Below are 16,596 nucleotides of genomic sequence, written 5' to 3'. Positions count from 1 at the left end.
TGATCCACATAACAAAATGCATTTGTTTTTTTAAGATACCTTTTTTGTTGGAAACCTAAAACACATTGGTGTGAAAATGGCCTTTACAAAACTAGTACACCGGACAAACGTTGCTATAAGCCTTAGCAATCAGATTATTGCTTTAATTTTCTAAACTGAACTAGACAAAATTATAGATTAATAGTCTTCTGTTACAACAGCTTTTTCTCGTTAATTATACAAGTAGACTCCAAAAGATAGTTCTTTTTCCCCCAGAAATAACCTACCTAGCTGCATGTGTTAGATACACCCAATGGAGTATAACCAACTTTCACTTTATTTTCAAATAAGTCTTTTGTAGATTTTAAATCCATATGTAGTCATATGACCCACCCCACCACATTTGATTTGCATCAGTGCTATCAAAGTATGTACAGAAACAGTATTGGATTTGCTGTAATTAAGGAAGAGTATTAAAAGGTGGCACACAAAGCTAGGGGCCACAGAAGACCAAAAAAGCAATTTAATGCTGCCTGTGGCCAGAAAACAACCACAAAGACGTATTGTAATGATGCAATGAATTCACTGGATCATTTGGCATAGTGGTGAATGCAGTTGGAAGATGACCACTATCAGCCTGTGTGTGGTCATCTGCTGCCCACATTAAAAAGACTGAGTTGACAGATCCCTTCCAATTTGGCCACAAATGTGTCGTCCTGAGTGACAGGGGTCGCTGCTTGTAATGTTTGCTTAATTAAGAAATATAGTTATTCATGGTAAAATTGACACTTTGCCAAAACATGAAAATTGGATTGGCAATAAAGGGGTTTTTAATGCCCTCAAAAAAACCACCACTTCTCACAGCTCCCCTAGCAGGAGTAGATAACTGGCGACTCATATGCCAGTTGAACTACAACTCCGAGCATGCTCCACCCTTAGTTACTTGTGCAGCACAATGCCCATGAATGCTTAAAGTATTATACAAAATAGCCAGAGAAACATGCAGCCCCAGCACTGCACATAGTCTGATGCCTAAAATGTATGTACACCTTAGATGGGTGCCACGTTTGCATACCCTAGCAGAACAGAACATGGGTGGTAGGAACCGCTCTCTCATGTACAAGTATAATATAGTTTCCCAGTAACACATAAACAGGGGAAGGGGAGTTGTGAATGGAGGTAACCCCCCCCATGAGGTAGATATCTTGTGACCCCTGTATGGAGCAATAGAGAAATTTCATTACCCACCCTAACTATGAAGCGTTTGAGTTTGTCGATCACAGCTTTCTGGATTACACAAAGAAATATTCTGCAACATTTGTCATAGAGTGGCTTGGTGGTTCGCATTTCTGCCTTACAGCACTGGGGTCATGAGCTTAATTTCCAACCATGGCCTTATATGTGTGGAGTTTGTATGTTCTCCCCGTGTTTGCGTGGGTTTCCTCCGGGTGCTCCGGTTTCCTCCCACACTCCAAAAAACATACTGGTAGGTTAATTGGCTGCTAACAAATTTTGCGCAATTAGTTGCACTATATAAATAAATGATGATAGTGTACCCTGTCATTATAATCCAAGGACACGACAGCACCACTGACCTTTGATCCTGTCCAGCCCAGAAGTGCATATGGATACTCTTTATAAGGGGTGACCACCAAATCAACTCTGACAGCTCTCCATCTGCGAGGGGCTTTGTCTCCAAGAGATGGGGCTGTAAGTTCACTGCACGGCTCACCAGGAACCACTGCTTCAGCCTCAGACTTCTCCAAGGCACTGCTTGGAAGGGCAAAGATAGCATAACAGGTTTCATGACCGTCAAATCGTTCATGTGGTGCATGAGATCGCTCCTTCATATGGTGGTACAAGAGTATACCCTGCAATGATACATGTGATCTTTTGTTAAAAGTACAGTACAACCAACACGTGAGCTTCTGCCACTAGACCCACAATCAATCTTGCTCGTTATGCAGAGAAATTCGCTTTACTATAATGAAATGTGAATACAGTCCATTAGTGAATTCCACATTTTTACAGCAACCTGAAAGTAATTGTAGACAGCTCTCCCTCTCTTCCTACCCTAATAAAGTACTTCCACTGCCATAAAACTTCCATTCCTAGCAGCCTTAAAGCACTATGAGACTCTCCTGCTCTAGAAGAGGTTGTCTGGGGGGCAATAAACATGTATCTCAGAGCTGGTAAACCTGCTAGAGATTGGTCAGACACCTGCTAGTAGGGAGGTGGCTTACAGTACACTATATTAATGCTGGCAAATGTATCAGAAAGGTTGATTACCCCTCAAAGTAATCCCATTAATGAACTGAAGTAATTCTCCATTACAAAGAAATTAAAGGAGAAGCACGCTATTCTGATATGGGGGACAGATGTAGCTGTGTCCTGTAGGTAAAAAGGAATCCCCACCCATCGACAAACATACAAATATATATATATATATATATATATATATAAAAATTAAAACCATTTTAGGCACAGTGGTGGTTTTTATGACCAGGTTCATTTTAATGGTTTTGCCAGGACTTTACTTTTATCATTCTACCCCCATTTTTGGGCTGTTGAAAGTATCTGTTACTGAGGTTTTTGTTTTTTAAAAACTAATAGTAATATTGTTCATAGTGTAATTTGCACATCATCCTCCCCCACCATAAGTTGATGTATTGGCGATTCGGCTATACACAGCAGGGAAGTAGGCCTGATTTTCTGCATTTGCACACTGGTGCTATCGCATGCTACAGACAGCACTGCCTTATAATACTGTACAGATCGTGGAGCCTGGAACCACACTTGGCCATATGGTTGAACCTGACAGCAGAACTTGACAGCCAGAGTTGGCACATGGGAGTCACCCACAGGAGCATTCTCCCCTCATCTTCATCAACACATTTTGCTTGAGGGTGGAAGTAGGGAACATTATGTTGTGCCCTGTAGAACAGACTATATACATTGCTGGTACCACTTAACTTCACTGTACGCAGGAGGAAATCCCAAAGAAACTAATACCATTATGCAGTCCCTAATCCTAGCTTTATCATTAAAACTGAGTGACATGGTTCTGGGATACCTTTATCTTTGCACTTCTCTCTTTCAGACTGTAATGGGGCTTTTGCAATGAACGAGTACACACACTATTCTTACAACCAGTGCAGTGGATCATGTACTTATTCAATGTAGTCTGCTCATCAGCCTAGAACAGAACAGCATGCACGCTGAGCTACACAATGACACCAATGTGCTTCCTCAGTGCATGTACATCGTACTCACCTGGCCATCCAGCCAATCTACAGCTTTCTTCAGTAGCCTGGTCAGTGCTCTGTCATCAGGGTGGGTGATGAGGAAATCCACATCATGTCCTTGCTGCTTCCCCCTGTCAGGCAAGTTACAATGAATGTCTTGTGTATAATAAAGGGGACATGTGGTGTTTTAAGTAGCAGCCACAAATTGTTTAAGGGCGGCCTTGAATGTAACCAGCCCCCCAAACACTCCAGATACCATACAATGCAACTTATAAGCAATTCATTGTGTTCATGTGTCACAACGGATTTATGAATAATTATGGTGGTGCCTCCTACTTACCAGACTGTAAGCTTGTTTGGGCATAGACCTCTATAACCTTCTATTTCAATACATAATTTCATGTATCTGTCTATGCCATTATTATTGCTTATTTAGCTCCAATCAGTTTACAGCACAGTGAGCGATTTGTTTTTGCATGAGTATTATAGTTTCAGAAGGAGAGTCATATATCTGTAGATAAAGAGTTTTATGGAAGGCTTGCAGTATCATGATTATAAATATTCTGCAGCTAAATAGTGCCAATTTTGGCTCCTAAATTTGTATTTCACTAATCATCATTGTTGCAGCTTTACATTAGAGCATTGGGATTCGGACCACAATTCCTGCTCCTTTATAGTTACAAAGGGCCTAATGCCCACAATGTTTGGGATTTAAGGTGCCCAGATAAAGGTTTCTTTTGTAATCAGTGCATCATGCCTAATAAGTATATAATATCTACTAAATTACTCTGGTCTCTCCCCATAAGCTTCCCCTTCATGGCCGTACCCCCCACAGGAGGTGGCACCTCGTGATCATCTTCACCAAGACCCAGATCTTTCACGCAGGGAAAACAGATGAAGTCACTAGTGCTCCGTGCATGTCACAAGGACACCACTATAACGCATGAGGGTAGGTAGCAAGGAGGACACCCTGTACAAGCAATTTCTACAACCTTTTACACCCGCTACATGTACTTTAAATTGTAAATGAGTAACGGGAATACTATAATTAGAAAAACTGCAGTTAGCCTTTAACACTGGGGATTACGACCCATGGAATCATCCATTTAAAATGAACCTTGATCAATATGCAGGGAGAAGCGCTACCTATACAGCACAGATGTCCCGCAACCAAATTTGTGGTCAATAATCTGATCCTTAATTATTCCTACCTGCTGAACCCTCCAGTCATTGTAATCTGGATGTCTGGAACGAATCTACGCAGAGCATCTCTCACTAGACGTTCCACACGTTCAGCCTCGGCCCGGGTCACAAGCTGCTGTAAGTCTGTGTAGTGCTCCAGCCCTGTGTGAGGGACACCACTAATTATGATGCCGACAAGGACCGTACATCCTCCCATGAACTCCATGCTAGCTTCTACCTGCTCTCTGGTCTGCAGTCAGCTTAATCTTGGGGTCCTTCAAGTCACTCAGATTCCGCACACCATCTTTGTACCATCGCTCTGCTGTCCGTACCCCAACACCAAAAATACCTGTGAGGAGCTAGAGGTGGAGAACAAATCTTGTGTAATATTATGTATCATTTGCCACATAATTCAGACAAGCATCAGCAGCTGTGTTAAATGCAGGAAAGTCACTATTGTACAACAGAACTGTCAGCGTAAACGCAGACTACCACGAAAAATGTATCGCACACATTTTACCATAAAATGAGCAGCTGCAATCCTATGGTACATTATTTATACACCACCCAGATCACTGGATAGGGAACAATCTAGAGTAAAATAATAATAAAAAATATGAAGCCGTCACACACACCTCCATACACTGGAACTGTTCACTGTTATTAAGCACCTCCACTTCACTGCAAACCCCATATTCCAGGATCTCCTGCACATGAATGATCAGGTATCAAAATGCATCTTAAATCAATCAGTTACCAGATTTGTGTTCTGGAACCTAAACAAAGATCTAGGGTGGGTTAATCAACTGTGCTACTTCTTCATACATTGGTCCAAATGTATTCTCCAAGAGGGAATTGTATCCCCAGTAAGAATATATTATGGGGTGGTAGAATGAGTAAAAGAGCCATGTTAGCTGGGAAACACACACAATGGACATTCAACAGAACACCAGTTATGAAAATAACCCATATAAAACAAGAAGATTTTAAAAAGGTCTTGTGTTGTATAGTTTAGAGATTAAAAGCAAAGTCTGCATAGTATGGGTTATAGCACCATTTTCTGTCCTGATAAATTTAATATAATTTCCCCTAGTCTGTACAACCTGCAGAACTTTACCACCAATATAAACCATATTAAGTCGACTACTTCAGATAAGTTTAATGTAAACTACTAGGCTATAGTATGACACTATATTTTCCCCATATTACACATAACATGCTCGAAGTTCTAATGCTAGTCTAGCCTTATTACAACAGTTGCCAGTTTATATGCATCTAATAAATCTCTACTCAGAGAATATGCCGCCGTGTAGGGTTGAAAAGACAGGATAACATTTAAGCATCGCAGATAGCGGCTTACTGTGTCTGGTATGTACGTTACCTGGATAACAGTCTTGCAGTGCCCCCCACACCACACCAGGTCTTTTGCTTCTTCTGCAGACTGTAGCTTGAATGGTAGAGACTTAAGCACAGATGCCGCTCTTGTGAAACCCAGACATCGAACCTCCGAGCCCTGATAAGCAGCTGCTCGTGCTAGTATTTCCAGCGCATTCTGAGAAGGTAACATACAACATCACATAAATACATCAAATACTTAAGTTAAGTATACCTAATAATGTAAAACATATTAAACCTTCATGTGAGCACTTAAAAAGCTTTCCCCGCTGAATAATTGCCAGTGGAATCAATGCATTATCTCAGCCCCATAGATTCCTAATGGGATCTATGGGGCAATGTAGGCAATGTTTTACTTGAAGAGAAATGTGTAGTGAAGGTGGCACCTGATTGGCCGTCCGTGGAACCAGTCCAGTTCGGTGGCTTGGTAAAGGTTCCATGAGGACCATGCCATTACATCCTCTATTTGGGCAGGTAAAAAGTTTTAACGACAGAGATTTAGTGGTGTTGTCACTATTTGCACTCCTCTCCCCAACCAAATACCACATTCATTACAAGTTTCACTTCGGCAGCCAATAAAATTGTCTCAGCTTCTTAAATCCTCCAGAGATCGCAAGGCTCAGAGGACGTTCCAGCGGGTGTTGTATGACTTACCGGCTCTGACAAAGCCAACACTTAAGCACTGCAAATTAACCCCAAAAGCAATAACATTGATAGTATAAGAATGTAGACTTACCACATAGGGACTGGGGCTTATGTCCTAAGGCGAGCTCAGGGAGCAGAAAGACCACCACCGGTTCCAGCGTCTACCCCAATCTAAGAAAGGGACTTGCTTACAACTCATAAGCACTTACCGTAAGGTTTGGATTATGGTGGATTAGAGGTGTCCGTCGTTGGCAGGCATATGGGGATACTGTGGGGATGGCAGGTTTATCACTGCAGGCTGAAGGGTTTACAACCTGGAATTAGGGTTTGATGGGGGATAAGAGATAGACTAGTTATATTTATATCAACAAATGTGAGTTTTAAGGGAGAAGCCCAATACATAAAAACCAATAAAACGGACAGTGCTCCAGTTGATAGTAAAATAACCAAAACATTGCTATTCATTATAGAAAATAGGTAGAAAAAACAAAAGCTGTAACTGGCTACTAATATTTGTAGTGAATATGGATGCGACTTGAGATGAATGTCTTTTCAAAGTCTTGTGATACAATTCAACCTAAATCTGCAGCACAAAAATAATTGTATTAAGAAACAATTTTAATATATGGTCCCCACTATTATGCTGGAGAACCGGTAATCTAATTTACATCCTATCAATTCAAAGGAAATTAAACCATATATAAATGACATGGAGCTCTCTTATATAGCAGCACTACCACCTAAGAAAATATCTTACTAAAAGTGCCCCTTACACTAAACTGAGCCCTGGGGGCTGCTCCAAGTACCCAATATTTCCTGTGACTCCTTATCTCACAGCACTGCCCAAACTGAGGACCTGGGGATTGTGACTGATCCTCTCACACACAGTTTACTGCCATTTTAAGAAAGTGAGCACGCATTATTCATGAGCCGGGACTGTATTATAGTGCCCCAGAAGTACCTGCTGCATGAAACAGCCCCTGGGCAGAGGGAAGGGGGGTGGGGTACGGAATAATGATGATGATGATTATTCCGACAACACTTACCCCGACATCTTCACATCGAATGGCTCCTTCCAGACGAGGCTCGATGACGATTGATGTGGCAACCAACTGGAAGCTATCGCGATGAAGAAGCCGCCGTGACGCTGTTAACGCTGCTGTTAAGGGGGTAATGTAAGTATGCGCCCATGTACAATGTACTTTACAAAGCGTTGTACATTGTACATGGGCGCATACTTACATTACCCCCTTAACAGCAGCGTTAACAGCGTCGTGGATGTAAGCGACATCATCAAGTCGCGGCGGCTTCTTCATTCATCACGATTGCTTCCAGTCGGTTGTCACATCAGTTGTCATCAAGCCTCGTCGTGAAGGAGCCCTTCGGTGTGAAGATGTCAGTGTAAGTGTTGTCGGGGTAGTCAGCATTGATATGCACCGGGAAGGGGCACCTCAGGTGGCAGTGAAGCTTTATAACAGTCACCACCTCCTCTTATACATCCTTATGTGTTTATAAACAATGTGACTGTTAAACATCAAACTGGGTGAAATAAGAAACATATAACCAGGTTACCTTGTACCACAATTGTTTTTGTTTTTTTTTTAACTTAGATAAGTTGTTTAATAAAAACCAGATACGTAATGTTACAGTTTTGTAAACATCAAGAACTCATTCACATTATCAGCTCTGAAGTGCGCAGTGGGTGTGGCCCAGTTTCGCCATTCTTACTACATGCGCAGACACTGGGATCACTGCACCCTGTCAGGGCCCCTCCTCCGCTCACCACAAGCGTCAGTACAATGCGCTAGGAACATGAGGAACAAGATGGTAGAGTAGTTTCTGATGGATCTATTTAGGAGCTGAGCGGCATCAATTCTGTGAGAAATATAGTGGGTGGAGCTCACATCCCCACATCCTTCCTACTAAAGCAGCAAGCCACAATTGCTGTTAGTTCTTATTATGATGGAACATTGTTCTCTCTTTAGTGCTGCAGAGAAGCTAATAAGCCTTATTAATTAGCAGCAAACTAATTAATAACACTAATTGCTAATCCCATCATCAATTGGGGAATAGGAGTAAAACAAATTAGGTGGACACCTCTTAAAAACATATTGTGTGCTGTAAGATTCAATGTGTAATATTAAAATATTGTATACAAAAGACAGATGAAGAAACCAAGTAATACAAGTAAATCCATCATTTTAAATGGACACTCAAATTTCTTGTGACAAAACTACATTGCTGGATAAATGATACTTCCTGCACTTACTCCTAAACAGTGTCTCTTCTCCACTGGTGCAGGCTTTCCTGAGCTCATGCTCTCTGTGAACCAGCTAATGTCCAGGATATGTGGTGACCTCTGTCCTTCCGCGACCGGCGCCAGCTTCCCAGATTTCCTTTCAATCCAGCTCAGGACCTCTGGGAGAGTGTTCTGTTCAGACACCACGTGCGTCACGGCATCACTGCAACACGAATGTGGATGTGACTTGTATGGCTAGGTAACATTTATATACAGACACAGTATCAGCAGTGGAACAAAAACAAACTGAAAATGCTTCAATAAAAAAAAAAAAAAAGACCACACACAGTGTGCATTCAATCACCTCTAGACACATTCCACACCCTCTCTCAACAACTTCAGCAGCCAGTAATCCAGCCCCTCGGCTCATACACCAGGAGACAGGAATACAATCCAATGTGGCCTTACATTTAGTGGGCAAACTGGAAGAGACACAGCCATATGGCACCTCAGATCAAGTTGCTGGATCACTTGCGGCAAGACTGGGACCAGTTAGATAATGCCCACAAGGCCAAGATCAGTGACCTGCAGCTATCTTCTGACCACATGCTGCGATATCAAGCCAAAATGTGGCCAGCAGTAAGCACATGGTACACAGAACATAATTAACCAGCAACACAGGAAATGGCTGAAAGCAAGTTTAGCAGAACACAGCAAAGGAAAAACAAGATAATAAATTGAACTTTCTGAATAGCATCATCATAAAATAAGATATTCTGGCTAGAATTTGCCATGACCCCATTTGAAGCTCAGGACATGGATGTGCCTTGGACTAAATTACACAAGTGAATTTCAGTAGCTTCATCACTGGAGCTTAGTCTCTTCCTAGCGATTGCCCACAGAGATTTTTTATTATCCATGTAGTGAAACAACTGTCTTCAATTACGCAATGCTGCAATACAACCAAGTTGCATGAATCTCAAGCGATTAGTTTCCTAACTATAATGGCATCGCTCATTCGTGCGATTTATTAGGCAATTCAAGACAGAAAGTGCTAGACATTGATAGAGTAATCTCAGGTGAATAATCAAAGAAAGGAGCATCATAGTTTAAGTCTAAAGAAGACAGCGATAAACATAATAAATGACTTTAGGAGAAACAAGTCAGTCTTTGTTTAAACCATTTTGGCCTAAGCCTGACGGCAAATGTCCTGGTGAACGAATGGACTATGCGATAGAAGATCGTTCTGTAGAGGAAATTACCATCCTGGGCCTGTCTCCACCCTTAGAAGGTCTCTTCATGGTCATTCTGGAGCCACAAGGATGACCAGAACGCCCTCCATCTTGGCCTTCTTGTGGATATGAGGGAGCATCAGAATTGGAGAGAAGACCAAGTTAAAGTTTCGAGACACCATCATGGCATCCACTAGTGCTGCCAAAGGGTCCCTGGTCCTGGAGCAGAATGTGGCAAATTTGTTGCGATCAAATCCACTTCCAGCATGCCCTCCTCTCTGAACCTCCAGACAGAATACCTCCAGATAAAGACACCACTCTCCTGGGATAAAGGAACACCTGCTCAGGAAATCAAGAATTATCCACCCCCAGAATGTACACTGCCAGATCATTGGCAGAAAGCTTCCTCCCATGTCAGGACTCTCATCACTGGGGAGCTTTTAGTTCCTCCCTGATGACTTGAGACGTTGTCTGACTGAATGCGGACAAGCTTGCCTTTCAGTACAGAGTGTACTCCTGTCAGAGGATGGATCACTGCCTCCGACTGCCAGAATATTGGTAAATAGGAACTTTGCTTTGTCCCTGGATCAAAGACCCTGAAGGTGCAAAGTTACCGTCTTCCGTCATTACAATGGTCCAACAGAGAATGGAAAATGGGTGGCCCTTGATCAAGTGGCTTGCTTTTAAACAACACCCAAGAAACTGGCATGAGCCAAGAATCCAACCAAAAGCCTCCAAGATATTCAGCTGAAACACCTTGCGTAAAACATGGCATACTGCACCACGTTGAAAGGCGGAGACCATCTTCACCATCAACTTCACACATAGCAGAACAGATGGACGTATGAGGGCCAGAATTCACTTTGAGAGTACAGATCTTGTTTTCTGGAAGGAAGACACTCTGCTTCCTAGTGTCGAAGATTAGACACCATCCTCCGACTCAGAACTAGGTTGTATTTCTGATCATTCAAAATCAACCCATTTGATTCCAGTATTTTAGAGCCTTCCTCTGCAGGTCAATCTGCAGCAAGAGAATTGACTTGGCCTGGAGGAGAAGATCGTCCAGGTATGGCATGAAGGGGATTACCAGAGATCTCCACAGGGCTGCCATAAGCTTTGTGAAGGCTCATGAACCAATGGCCCGACCAAAAGGAAGTGTCCTGAATTGAAAGACAGTCCTGAACTGAGAATCTGAGTAGGCTATTGTGCTCCTCCCAGATCAGAATGAAGATATGCATCCTTAATTTCTATGGATGCTAAAAATGTGTGACTAGGAAGAGGTTTGCGTAAAACCCCAGTCTTCTCCTGTTCCAGGATGGGGAGATCAATCCAGAAGAGAGGAGATAGACTTCCTGAAAGCAAAGACCTTTTTTGCCCCTGGAAGACTAGGATTGCGGCCAAAAGGAGGCACGAAGGGAACAAAACTTTGGTCCCTTGGAGGGGTTCACTGTGAGAAAAAGACTCTCCCTGAAGTAGCCTCACAATTCATTTTGACAAGCATATGTCCAAGAAGAACCAAATGGAAAAGATTCCAGAGATTTATTGAACTCAAGATCTGCGTCCAAAGACCAGAGCCAAAGTGCTCACCTTGCAACTACAAACGGGGCAAAGATCCAAGAGCTGGTAGAGGCTGCGTCAAGAGCCACTTCAACCACGTATTCAGAAATGTCTCCAATAAGTTCCGCTAACAGAAGCAATTTGACTTTGGCCAGTCAGACTCCAACTCCTTCAACAGCTGATGAGCTCATTATTCCATAGCCTTACAAATCCACACCGATGCTAGAGAAGACCTAAGTTCTGCACCCACATATGGGCTTTAAAATGCCATCAGCAGCCCTATAGAAAATTACCAAACTTCTAGGGCACTAAAAAAAGTGGGGTTAGGAGAAGCTAAATTCTTCAGCTGTTAACTATTTAGTGCCAGGCTCCTGCACTCTCATCACACCCCCCAAAGTAGCAGCACCCCCCCAAGATTAGATGTAGGAGAAGAGTAGCAAAACATTAGCAAAAGAAAGAAGAGAGCCCTGCTCACAATCTATAAAAAAAAAAAAAAAAAAAAAGGAGTTTGATAGATGAGGTTAAATAATCTAGTCAGATTTAGTGAAGTTAAGAAGATGGCTTGAGAATTTGGTAAGTTTGCCTAAAGAGATGACTTTTTCAGAGTACTGGACTACTGATCAAACATTACATGTTTCTCCACCAGAATTTGTATTTTAAGAAGCTATTAAGTCTACCTCTGTGGCCTTTTTTTTTGAGGGAGGAGAGAGTGCAAAACAAAAATCAAGGGTCAATTATGACAATATAACCCCCTATTTGTCAGACAGATAAACACTATCTAGTATAGCACCTATAATAGCTTGTTCAATTTACACCAGTGATTTCTAGTATGTGATGCGGCATTGTATTACATGTGTTGAGGTGATGCAGGCACAAGCTGATGACAATACACACCCAGAACCCTGCAGATAATCTGCTGTAAAACGTACTGGCTACACATACTCTACTCGCAGGTGACAATGATAAATGGACTATGTATTGGAGTGCAGCACCTTGCTACAGCCTGTAGATGGCACTACTTGTAGTTCAAGAGGTTGAAGCTGCTTAGAAATAATTAGTCTTCCTTGTTTTTATCATCAACATTTATTTATATAGCGCCAACATATTCCGCAGCGATTTACAATTGGGAACAAACAGTAATAAACAAACTTGGTAAAACAGACAAAGAGGTGAGCGGGCCCTGCTCGCAAGCGTTTTTATGCATAAAACAGACTAGATCAGTGGTTCCCAAACTTTTTCAGTTTGCGGCACCCATAGGGTCACCATAATTTTTTCAAGGCACCACTCCAAAATAATTACCAAGCAGTCCTGTTTTGTAAGTGGTGGGGTCAAAATAACGTAATAAGTATTTAGGTCAAGACAGAAATACTCAAGTTGTTTGCAGAAATAATACATCTGCAACAGAAAAGAATAATTTTATTTATTTTTTTTTAAAATATATTTCTGTCAAAGAACAGTTTACAGCTATCACTAAGAGGAATAAGATCAAACAATAAAACAATATGTACAATAGTCATCCCACTGTGCCCCATCACCATCACACTGCCCCTTCATGCTCACACTGGGCCCTCCTTCTCTCTCTTCCCCTCCACCGGTGTTTCCTATTACTATTTCTCCTCCGTTTCTTTACTTACTTTACTTGGCCTTCTTTCTTCCAGCTCCTCTTTGCGTGGCTCTTCAGTGACTATGACGGGCGTGATAACGTCACGACCGACACTCAGTGAGAAGGAATAGCTTCAGGACTTATTCCACTGGTACCTCTCACAGGAGAAGTCCATTGCAACACACGATTACACCATGAGTAAAAATCGCTTGTCAGCCTTTTGGCCAAGACCAGATGTAACATAGTAACATAGGAACATAGTTGATGAGGTTGAAAAAAAAGACACCAGTCCATCAAGTTCAACCTATTTTGGATCTTCTGCGATCCTGCACTTATATTTGAAATTAATCCAGAATAGGCAACTGCCCATCTGTTTCAATTTTGAAAATCCCCCCAGACTCAATATTGCAATCCAATTTTTACCCTATATCCACTACTATCCTTTATTTTAAATTAACGGTCGTATCCCAGGATACACCTTTCCGCTAAAAATTTGTCTAACCCTTTCTTAAACATATCTATTGAATCTGCCATCACGACCTTCCCTGGCAATGAATTCCATATCTTGAATGCCCTTACTGTAAAGAACCCCTTCCTTTGCTGGTTGTGAAATTTCCTCTCCTCTAACCTTAGATATCTATGTACACAGTATGGCTTAAAGGCGCCCCCTGTGGGCGAAGGGCTGTCACCTGGTCCTCTGGCCAGGAGGCCGGTGGGGTCTTAAGCCCTAGATGCTGATGGGTCCCTGGTAACATAAAGGGCCAGGGATGCCTGAAAATTCACCAATGATGGGAACCTGTAGGACCCTCACTGTGGACAGAGAACAGCACAAGCACTAAGCACTTTTAACTTCCTTTCATCACCTTATTTTTTCTTGGTCCTGGCCATTTTGCTGTATCAGAACAATCTGTATAATCACGGGCCATCAAGCTGGGGCCTGCAGGCACTTATTTATAGACACATAGTACTTACTGCCAAGCACTTTTTTCATGTTTTTTGTTTGTTGTGTGGCAAGTTTTTTGGTTTAGTGGTTTAGGTTAAGACCATTATGGGCAACCCTGTCCCCAAATCTTCCAAAGATCCCGCCTTCTGGGGGAGCTGAAGAGCCAGTTTCTTTGGGGAAAGCTTTGGAGTGCCCAAGCCTTGCGGGGGAGGTTGGCCTGAAGACTCCTGCCTCCTAAACGGACCTTTGGCTCTAGAGGTAGGGGGTGTCAAGGGGCTCTCCCTAGCTTCAGCGAATGAGGGCCTGAAGATCTTTTTTCCCCTCTCTGGAGGCCTTCTTGCTAAGGGATAGGAAGGAACAGGGCCCTTTCCCTTTTGGGAAGTGTCCAAAGTCCCAAGCCCCAGCACAGTCACTGACTGCACTGCGTGATTTGAAGCATGCACCATGGGCTTCAAAAAGAGAGTAAAGCACAATCTACGAAGATAAGTGGACATAAACCAATGTATTAAAAAAGTGATAAAAATGTGTATATCAAACAAAGGCAGACCTGATGTCCACCTAATGCCATGAATAATCTGAACTGTGAATGGAGAATAAAATTAGTTTTATTAATGATTAACTAAATGAAACAGGAGGCCATACTTACTGATGGCATTTTTAATTTGCCCAAGATATGATCTCAACACACCATACAAACTGCTGTGATCATGAACACATCTGTGCAAGTGTTTGTGTCATGACCAGTAACACATTTATAGATATATTGCATGGTGTATATCTAGCTCTTTGAAATTACCCTGATATAACACCCCAAACTGTGACAGGTCAGCAAAATGTTTACAGGTCAATCAATTCAAACAGGACAACAACTATATTTATGTTGCAAGTATATTATATACTTGTTAGAATAGTGTTATTTCTCAATGCTCAAGCAGTGCTTGTGCTATGTACCTGTACTCGTGTGCCACGCAGAATCCCTTCCTCTGTGCTAGCGCTGTAAGGAAGCTCCTTCGTGCAGACCCCATTCTGCGCTCCACCAAGTAGACACAGACATCAGGAAATAAACTTGCTAGATCTAGTGTTTTGGTGGGTTCTGGAACCTCTCTCTTTCTCCTTTTCAGAGGGATCGGAAACATGACAGCACCTGGGCAGGTAACAGACAAACAAAGGTGTGATACGAGGCAAAAAGGATTGTTGTAATTTGTATGTGGGTTTCAAGTACCTAACTGTATTGGAGCTGAGGATCAAAACAAACATGTCGTGCCTGCTGTGCTGTTACTTTGGACAGTCCCAAATACACTTCAACAATTTCTCCTGGGAAACTATACAATGCACCTACCAATGTCGTAAAACAGGCTTTGCAAACCTGTGGCTCTCCAGTGGCTGTGGAACTACAAATCCCAGGATAACTTTCTGTGGACCATAGAGCTACAACAACTGGAAAGCCACTAGTTGTCTTCTGCCACAGTACAGTTTTAAAACCATATAACTGAGTACAGACATCTACAAAAAGGAGGGAATTAAAATTGATGAGTCTTTTCCATTCTCAAGCTGTGCCACCTACAATATTACGAGATAAGTGGCACTTTATAAACACCGTTCAAGAGCATTCAGGCACCATTCGCAAACCTTTAGTTTTAGTTGTCCTGCTTTCATACATAGAAATGCATTTCAAAGTACTCTGCTAATTTACTTACTGTAACTGTGGTTCAATGATTGTATCAGGAGATTGTTATCTGTGGTTAAAAAGTGGAAGAGAGATGCAGCATTAGTAATGTGTTCTACATATAAGCCAAGTCACAGGGAGACAGTAAACTAGCAGAGGCTTAAAATGCAGTTGTGAAATGTATATTTCACTGCTGTGTCCTCCATTTTATACACATTGTGTCCTTTCTGCTCACACACATCACAAGGGTAAGATACATCTTGCAACCTCCTGGACACACCACATGCTGATCACCTCCTACTTTACCATCACACCACCCAATACTAATGCACCCCTCCCCCACCTACACCTTACCTTCTCCACATAGCAACACATCTGCAGCCCACCCTCATTACACTTACTACCATGAGATAACTGCATAACACCACTGCTTACATATCGTTATCCACATACCTGGACCCTCATATATCCCTATGATAGGTCTTATTATACCCCTACCCTACAGACTAAGCCTAACACCCCACTTTTTATAGATCTCTACCCCATATCACCATTATCTACTGTTCCCCTGCAGACTATTCTCAATGCACCTTCTTTCTGTCCTGATCTCTATGCTGCCCCCATTCCCACCACACCTTCACCCCAAACTTGGCCCTTTCCTCCACAAACCTACTGTGCAGCCAAAGAGACTTCCGGTTTTGTGACCACGCCCCTTATGTAAATAACTCGGACACGCCGATAACAGAAGCCGCGACATGCTCCCGCCCCTTATTTAAATATGTGTCTGACTTATTCCCGGCAAAGTGTCCATCATCTGAAGCCCCGCCCACAGGCAAAGGGCCCCCCTTCTTAGTGCACTTACTGTACAGTTACCACCAGCATGAGGTGAGGTGGTTACATACAATACTGT

General features: G+C 42.4%; 1 protein-coding gene across 8 annotated transcripts in view; it reads right to left on the bottom strand.

The window, feature by feature from the left end:
- Positions 1 to 16,388, bottom strand: part of POLM (DNA polymerase mu) — a 60,782-nt gene extending 44,394 nt beyond the window's left edge. For 5 of the 8 annotated variants that reach the window (XR_012691208.1, XR_012691209.1, XR_012691206.1 and 2 more), the window contains exons 1-10: positions 15,718 to 16,309; positions 14,972 to 15,164; positions 8,716 to 8,908; positions 6,656 to 6,760; positions 5,788 to 5,958; positions 5,042 to 5,113; positions 4,645 to 4,765; positions 4,436 to 4,568; positions 3,253 to 3,355; positions 1,575 to 1,850 (exon numbers count right to left, since the gene is read on the bottom strand). Coding sequence is in view for 3 of the 8 variants with exons in the window: in XM_075207310.1 (XP_075063411.1) it covers positions 1,575 to 1,850; positions 3,253 to 3,355; positions 4,436 to 4,568; positions 4,645 to 4,765; positions 5,042 to 5,113; positions 5,788 to 5,958; positions 6,656 to 6,760; positions 8,716 to 8,908; positions 14,972 to 15,156 (1,359 nt within the window). In the remaining 5 variants the exon portion in view is untranslated. The other 3 variants (XM_075207310.1, XM_075207311.1, XM_075207312.1) reach the window with 3 other exon arrangements.
- Positions 16,389 to 16,596: the final 208 nt, after the last annotated feature.

This window comes from Mixophyes fleayi, chromosome 4 (genome assembly GCF_038048845.1).
Source record: "Mixophyes fleayi isolate aMixFle1 chromosome 4, aMixFle1.hap1, whole genome shotgun sequence".
Taxonomy (NCBI): domain Eukaryota; kingdom Metazoa; phylum Chordata; class Amphibia; order Anura; family Limnodynastidae; genus Mixophyes; species Mixophyes fleayi.
The sequence above is the reverse complement of the archived record's forward strand: the minus strand, read 5'-3'. Positions and strand labels throughout refer to the sequence as shown.